At 37.8% G+C, this 8,093-nt stretch overlaps 1 protein-coding gene across 2 annotated transcripts; it reads right to left on the bottom strand.

The window, feature by feature from the left end:
* Positions 1 to 863: 863 nt before the first annotated feature.
* mthfs (5,10-methenyltetrahydrofolate synthetase (5-formyltetrahydrofolate cyclo-ligase)) lies at positions 864 to 6,053 on the bottom strand. Of its 2 annotated transcripts, XM_040002182.1 has the most exons (4): positions 5,960 to 6,053; positions 5,551 to 5,678; positions 3,533 to 3,797; positions 864 to 1,619 (listed from the first exon to the last, which is right to left on the bottom strand). In XM_040002182.1, exons 2-4 carry the CDS (start codon positions 5,659 to 5,661, stop codon positions 1,393 to 1,395), a joined length of 603 nt encoding a protein of 200 aa, XP_039858116.1. In that variant the 5' UTR covers positions 5,662 to 5,678; positions 5,960 to 6,053; the 3' UTR covers positions 864 to 1,392. The 2 variants fall into 2 exon arrangements, with proteins under 2 accessions (XP_039858116.1, XP_039858114.1); XM_040002180.1 differs by lacking the exon at positions 5,960 to 6,053 and having other exon boundaries at positions 5,551 to 5,953.
* Between the last annotated feature and the right edge of the window lie 2,040 nt (positions 6,054 to 8,093).

The following is an 8,093-nucleotide window of genomic DNA, read 5'->3' as shown; positions in this document are numbered from 1 at the left end:
ACCCAGAAACAGGCTTTAAGACTCTGTACAGGTGCGACAAAATCAACCCCGACAGCTGGACTTCATGTGGAAATGGGAGAAATGCCTCTTGATATCAGAAGAAAACCATTTTCATTAAATTACTGGGTGAATTTGCAAGGGCATGGACAGGATCACCTCACACAGGAAACACTTAAACCTTGTTGGGAGAAAGAGGTATATGGGCTCAAACTTCATAAAAACTCGTAAATATTTTGTACTTGTAAATCAGACTGCGTAGTTATGAACTGAGCTTTGCAACCTTGTAAACCAAAACATCTGAAAATGTTATGTTTGTGCATCTAGAATGTGCGTGTGTGCAAAAAAGATGTTAAGGTCTATTTACAAATACAAAGCAAAGAAATGTGGGCTCTATCTAATCCAGCGATTTAAGTTACATTTGCTAATGTTTTTGAAGCTATGTAAATAGGTAAGAATAGTTAATAATTCTACAAAAAATGTAAATACAATTCATAATTTCCTTTTTCTCAAGTAACTTGCATCTGCTTCCTCACTGATAAAGCTTCCGTCCAGTTAACAACAGTAGTTGGTGTGAGGAATAATATCATTACAACTGAGCATCGAGGACAATGACAAGTTATTTAGTTACATTAATTTCAATGATTTTTGTTAAGAAACACACAGTGTGATGATGCTTACATTAATTGATTGGACGTTTTTATGTTAAGAATTAGTTGAAACGATGTTTTGTGAACTTTCCCCTCAGAACTGGGCTGACACCCACTACTGTGGTTGTCTCAGTGAGCCTGTGTGGAGACAGTGACCAGATAACCAAGCTAATCACACATCATATAAAATACTGGTTGATAAGAAGGCAACATGAAAACATTTTCTAACATCTTTATTTGCTGCTGCTTTCAATTTATTATGATCTGGAAATTAATATTTAATTTTAGACAGTATTACATAAAATACCTTTTAAAAGCTTTTTATGACAAGATAAACAGCCTGGTGACTTCATTTGACAAAGTCGGTCCACTGTGAACTTCAGTTCAACCTGAATTGAAGATGAGCATTCCACATCTGATCACATTCTACAATATCTTGGAAAACTGGCTGGAAATTAGGTCCACTGAAGAGAGCTGCTGAATGAAGAACAAACTAACCAGACAATACATCTCATAAATGATACATTACTTCTTGACTGTAGCCTTGAGCATATTACCTTAGCTTGTCTCATATCAGGACAACCACAGACTGAAGTGATAACATTGATAATAATGGCATTAATTACGACATCCTTCGAATTTCATCCACTCTAACAATTACAAAACCCTGGTGTTGAATGGAAAGGCCATGTTTAAAGGGTTAGTGGACTTCCTGAGTTCATAGACCAGCCCTAGTGACACCTAGCTATTTTTCATCCTCATACAGTACTTCATCTATGGGCACATCATGGTTATCAACAGGTACTTTTTCACAAAGCTGCTCATTGAAGGCCAAGGCAATTGTGTAGGGCTTGCCTTTGGGGTGTTTTTTGCAACGCTCCAGGTAGTTATCATAGAAACCCTTCCCTCGTCCCAGTCGGTTCCTGGCGCGGTCAAAGCCCAGCCCTGGCATCAGAATCAGGTCCAGACCTCCTGGATTGTGCAAGTAGACAGTATAATTACTGTTAAAGTTCTCATTGTGTCTGTACATATACATCCTAATTTAAAAAAATTCCTGTTTAATCTGTATGTAGGAAGGAAAAACTGAAGTCTTTGTATGTTCCCCTGACAGATTTATGCCTAAGATAATAAAAGCTCTTGGTCCCCATTCAACATTTGCTAAATCGTCTGTCGGGAAACTTGGGGTAACCCTTGATTCCGGTCTCATGTTGGATGTTTATGTCAAGTCTCTGGTTCAGTTTTGCTTCTATCACTTAAGAAACACTGCCAAATCAAGTCCTATTGTATCACACACTGAACTGTAGATTGGTATTCATGCATTCATTTCATCACATCTGGATTACTGTAATTCATATTTATTTTTCTGAGAAAAAACTCCCTCTAGGTTGTTCAAAATGCTGCAGCAATGGACCCTGAATTCACATTCCATTCTAAGATTCTGGTTCTGACTTTTAGAGCTCTTCGTGGGCAAGCACCAGCTTACATTATTGAAATTCTACACTCTGTGTCCCTAGCAGGGCCCTGAGATCATGTAATCAGGGCCTACTTGTTACAAGGCTGAGAGCTAAGGTAGACAGAGCTTTTGCCACTGTGGCCCCCAGACTCTAGATTTCTCTTCCCCTAAGCTTGAGATCTGTCGATTCATTAGTCTCTCTTAAAAAAACAACCAAAAACTAATTTTTTGCGTTTGGTTAACTTTTTGAATCATTACTGAAGACAAATGTAGGCTTTCAGCACACATTGACCCAAACATTTTTTGTTTTAACAGAATTGTTGTTTTGGTTGTTTTTATTGTCTTCTTGTTTTAGTCCCTCTTTTTATTTTTTTTTAATATTTTTTAATTTTATTGCATCGTAGTTGTGCATCGAATTGCAAAGGGTTCAGTTGCTAAAGTACGGAGGTGAAGGAGGTAAAGGACAACCTTTGAAGGCCAACGCCTCTAGGAACGGGGTAAGCAATTTAGTTTTATTTTTTTTTATATACATCAGTTGGTAGACCAGTTGGTGCAACTTTTTTCCCAGTTTTCATCCTGTTTATGGCTGTTTCTGTTTCTTCCTTAGTAATCACTTGTTACAAGTGGTGCGCATCTCCCTTTTCTATAAAAGCAAAGAAATTGTTTTGGTTTTGCCATTCCATTTCCATTTCCTGTTTCTATTTCAGTAATGTATAGTTTTGCATAGTACATTCTGCAGAATCAGAATACTTTATTAATCCCGAAGAAAATTAGGGTTACAGCAGGCAGCACGCTAATGGCGCATGCGCACTTACAAAGGAACCTTCTGACCAACTTTACACAAACATCACATTGGGGAGACACGTCAGAAAGGTAGGCTGATAGGAAAAAAACAACAAAAATACATAACATAAACATAAATGTCCTGATTTTTAAAAATCTGATATTAGATCTTAATATAATGTTCTGAAATGCCCTGCAAAATAAACTGCGTTACTCAAACCACGTATACTCTGTGGTTTAGAGCAGGATAAACACGTTAGCTTGCAATACTGTGGTGAATTCAAAGTAAAGCACTGTCTTGAACTGGTGTGCAGTGGCTGTGGTGTTCATGGTTCAAGGTTGAAGGTTCTTTATTTGTCACATGCATAGTTATACAAGTATAACACACATTGAAATGTAGCCTGACACACTCCTCGACATGTGCAAAAATAGGGGGGGGGGGGTAGAGGAAGAACATATATATATATATATATATATATATATGGTATATGTATGGTCGGGGTTAGGTTACATCAAGTGTAACAGAGAATTTGATTTGAAAGTTGAATTTTAGACCACCCACATTCAGTGTAACAATTGGTTAGTATTAAGGTGTGTCTGCCCCTATTGCTCTTATTAATAAAAGTGTCTTGTGTGTGTGCATGCTAACCTGAAGCCAATGCTTCCTCTCTGCTGTTATCATCCTTAGCAGGTTGTCGGATATTCCAGGAGGTCAGAGGCAGCGTCTCTATGTCCTGCAGACTGTTGACCTTCAACATGTCCATATGACTGCTAGTGCTCTCATATCTAGGAATGAAGCAGCTTTTACCACACTTAAACATGTCCTTGATGATTTCCTGAGTATTTAATTCATCCTTCATACTCAGAAACACAGCAATCCGCTGAGAGGACATGTACTTGGGGTGACTGAACAACTGAAAGAAAATGCAGATGAAGAGAAAATCAAGGTTCTGAATCCTTAATCTTCCATGAGTAAATTAATTTAATTAATTTAATTGAAAATACACTGTAAAGCTGAATGCTCAAAAGAATTAAATAAATTAACTAATGTGAAATTATTTTTTAAAACAGTGATAACTCGAGAAGCTCGAGTTTATCTAACATTTTCTTACATTTGAGTTAATTCAACGTATTATTTTTGACCAACTTAACTTGTTGGGTCACTCTTTGCGACTTGCAAATAAGGACTTGCTACTATCATTTATATCATTTAATTTTACTCATTTATTTCACTCCTATAGCAGTAATCTTTAGAAGGTTTTTGGGTCTAAGATACACTGCCAGTAAAAAGTTTAGACACTTTTTTCTTTAATTTTTAGGACTATTTACATTGTAGATTCTCACTAAAGTCATCAAAACAGTGAATGAACACATATGGAATTATGTAGTAAAAACAAAAGTGTGAACGCAGATAAATGGCCTACAGAGTTGCAGAATGGGATGAGTTTCACCTTGGGTGTGTTGTCCATTACTATGAGAAAAACTCAGTCCTTGTACAACCATTGCAAGAGCTTTGTTTACATTGGCAGCAATAAGTTGGACTTGTTCCAGTGGGTGTTGGACTCCGCCTAGGCTGCCCTTTGTCACTGATTCTGTTCATAATTTTTATAGACAGAATTTCTAGGTGTAGCCAAGCCAAGGCCAAGGCCAGGCTTCCGGGTATCTCCCATTGGGAGGAGCAGACCTCCATGTCAGGTTCCACGTTTTAGCCATTTCTGGATAATGCATCAGTTTTTCACACAGGTCCATGTAAGTTTGGATCCCCCCCCCCTTAATAATAAACACCTTTATTACAAACTGCATTTTGTGTTTGTTTGTTGCACAGTGTATTGCTAGATAAAGGTCCAGCTGCCGAATTTTCAGACAGAGAAAGGAGTGAAAGATGTAACGTAAAGACTGCTCAGGGACACTTGATAAACTACCAATTTATCAAGTGTACCAATTAAAATTACCTGGAATGCCATAATTTTTAAACAGATACTCGATCCGTGTGTAGCGGCAGGTTAGCGGCTCACAGCCTGTCCACTAAGAAAACCGACTGTAGCTGACATTAGAAATGATTGTGAGCTGTTAGCATTTTCCCCACACTGAGCCACTAAAACAGATCTTTGTGTTACTCCATCTGCTAAATCTGATGACTGTTGTCATTTTTCTGTTTAGGTGTGGAAGCAAAGTCACCCTCAACTATTTTTTTCTATTCCCTTATTGCTTGTGTCATAAATAACAGTTTCAAAATAAGTACATTCATTAGCATTAGAATTTAGATTTACATAACAGTTCTATTTTCTTGTTTTACAGTAATATATGAGAAGGTGTAGCTACCAGTGCGTGAAAGTAGTTGGTGGAAGTGTCCTTTTTAAACTTTCTTACTTTTGTACATTTCAGAGCTTGTACCTTTTCACTTTTACTTCAGTAAAGACGTTGAATAAGTACTTCAGCTTTTGCTGGAATAATTTTTTAACACTAGCATCTTTACTTCTACTTAAGTACAGCATGTCTGTGCTTTTGCCACATCTGTATACACATGTATTTGCATATATGTAAAAATGTCAATCTTCTTTTTCGGCGAAGTCTTTATAATACTCGCAGAAATGTTAGAATCTGGGGATGCAACATCTGAGACACATAGACTGGTTTCCATGAACATTTCCATGAACATTTCCTTACCTTCTGTGAAACGACAAGAGACTGCCGTCGTTTCTCGTCGTCCGTCACTGTGGCAACCCGTCGCTTTACTTCTTTCCTCAGGGCTTGCTTTGCTGCTCGCAATGCGGCCATTCTAACATTTAATTAAGCTAAATGAAAAGAGATGATTTACATTAAGTTTGAGCACGTCTACTGGCAAAACCTTTGGTGCCGAGTTGTGTAACAGAAGGGATTTCGACATCTATTCTGCTTCATGCAACTGTCCAAACATTAAACACTAACAGGCTTATCAACACAAGACTGGCACTGTGACGAGTAAACGAAGTAAAATCAGGACGACCCTGAACCGTAAAAGATCCGTAAACATTACAGTAAAGCTGTGGTGGACACCACTACCGAACATGTTTCTTCGTTTGTATTTTAAACGTACTTCGTCCTCGTTTTTGCCACGTTGCTGCCCCCACGAGTGTTGGAATGTCATCATCACTGCGTTTTATACTTACAGTTAAACAGTGACGACGTATAAGGGTGCGCGCGCATACTTCTGATGACGTAGCCACTATAGACTAGGGCCGTTTGTACTTGCCTTCTCGTGGACTTGTGATACGTCATCAGTCGCGGACCAAGTACTGTTCCAGAATGCGTCAAGTAGCCAAGTACGCTCAAAATTCCCGGATGTGCTCTCGCTATGTGTTCTCCCATTCTATCGAGCACGCATCGGTGCTGATTGGTGTAGACTTGATGCAGTCAAATGTCCCAGAATGCATTTCGTCCAAAACTGAAACGCGGCAATGGCGGAGGAGAGTGATAAAGGCTGAATTCGTCCTTTATTACCTTTTTTTCTTCTTGGTGCTTATTGGCATTTAACAAACAACGAATTGGTATATTACTGCCACCAACTAGAGTGGAGTGTGGACTGGATGTCACATAAGGATTAGATCCAATCATACAAATGTGTTTGTCTTAAGTATTGTGTGATAACTTTTATTTCTTGAGTTATTTCCAAGAAACTCAGTTAAATCTAGTTTCAGTTTAATTCTATTTAGGCTTTGAACCAGTTGTCTTCTTTTTTCCTCATGCCTCTCGAAGGTGTAGTATAGCATGCTGTACTGTCTCATTATCTCCACAATACGCAGCACATTTTCCAGTGCAATGGTTCCCTAAAATAAATAGTGTGCTGTTTAGCCAGGTGTGCCCAAAGCGGTCTCTCTCTTTGTCGGTTGTCATGTGTAGGTCCCCACCCTCCTCACCTGTGGATCGACACCCACCTGTTTCTGACAAGCAGTCACTACCCCCTACTTAAGACAGTGGCCGAGGGTCATTCCTCGCTGGATTGCTGACCTACCTCATTAGTGAATCACCAGCTCATCTCAGTATTTTCTGACAAGCTAATAAGCGAGTTATCGGGAGCGATAACTCAATTTATAAAGTAATACATACAGAGAAAAGACTGCTGTATTTACTGTAGCACACAGGTTTCCAGCTGTTTTAAGCCGCATGATACCTGCTGAGAACACCTGAGACCCAGCACATTGTTTTCAAAACCCCCACTGGCTTTCAACACTCAGTGGAAATTAAACACAAGATTATTGCTGACAAATAATGTTTGGTTTATTTCAGTATTTTATTTGATTCCGAGCAAATCGGTTTTAGCCAAGATTAAAGTTAGTTTTATTGAACCCTAATGTCTCACTCAAGAGTTGTCAGTAAATTTGGAAATTAATCTTTGCTCATCTTAACTTCTTGGTGTAGTAATGTGCTATTCTTATTTTAGCAATTTATTAAAGCTAACATTGAAAATATTTTAATCCAGGAGCAAAGTTCGAGCATTTTCACCAGAAACAGAAACATCTGGTCAAGCATGATGTTGTTGTACATGGAAATTAAAAAAAAATAAATAAATAAGGGGGGGGGGGGAGTAATATTAACTCTATTCTAAACATTAGCTGTCTGTACATTTTTGGAGTCTACTACAAATAATAATAATAATAATAATAATTCTAACATCCACCATGTTATAAAAACTCTGTTAAAGGAGAGTTCCATTGTACCATGTAAAACTAACTTAACATCAAAACATAATCACTTAACAAATTCTGAAAGCTTTTGAGTTTATTTGTTTCCTCTCATAAGGAAAATGAACCCAACAATTTGTTGGGACTCAATTGGATAGCTCATTTTAAATTGTATTTTAATAGAGAGAATCTTCCTTCAACCTACTCTTTCAGTTCTAAGTGCTTGCAGATACGCTACAGACAGCATTTAAAACATCAGCAAACATTGAGCTTTTGAGTATGGAAGAAGATTAGGGGCACCAAAAGAAAAAAAGTGGGCATGTCTTTTTTTTCTTCTTTTCCAAGAACTCTGAGATTAAAATCAGAATTCTGAGAAAAAATAATTCTGAGAAAAATGTCAGAATTCAGATTTTTTTTCTCAAAATTCTGGAAAAGAAAAAAAAACAAAGACGTGCCCACTTTTTTTCCCCCAGTGGCCCTAATCCTTTTCTGTAATTGAGCCTTTAATCAGCTTTTACAGTTTTTCCCAATTGTTTAACTTATGTCTTC

Source organism: Simochromis diagramma, unplaced genomic scaffold (assembly GCF_900408965.1).
Source record: "Simochromis diagramma unplaced genomic scaffold, fSimDia1.1 OVJJ01000430.1, whole genome shotgun sequence".
Lineage (NCBI taxonomy): Eukaryota > Metazoa > Chordata > Actinopteri > Cichliformes > Cichlidae > Simochromis > Simochromis diagramma.
This window is presented reverse-complemented; position numbering and strand designations above follow the sequence as displayed.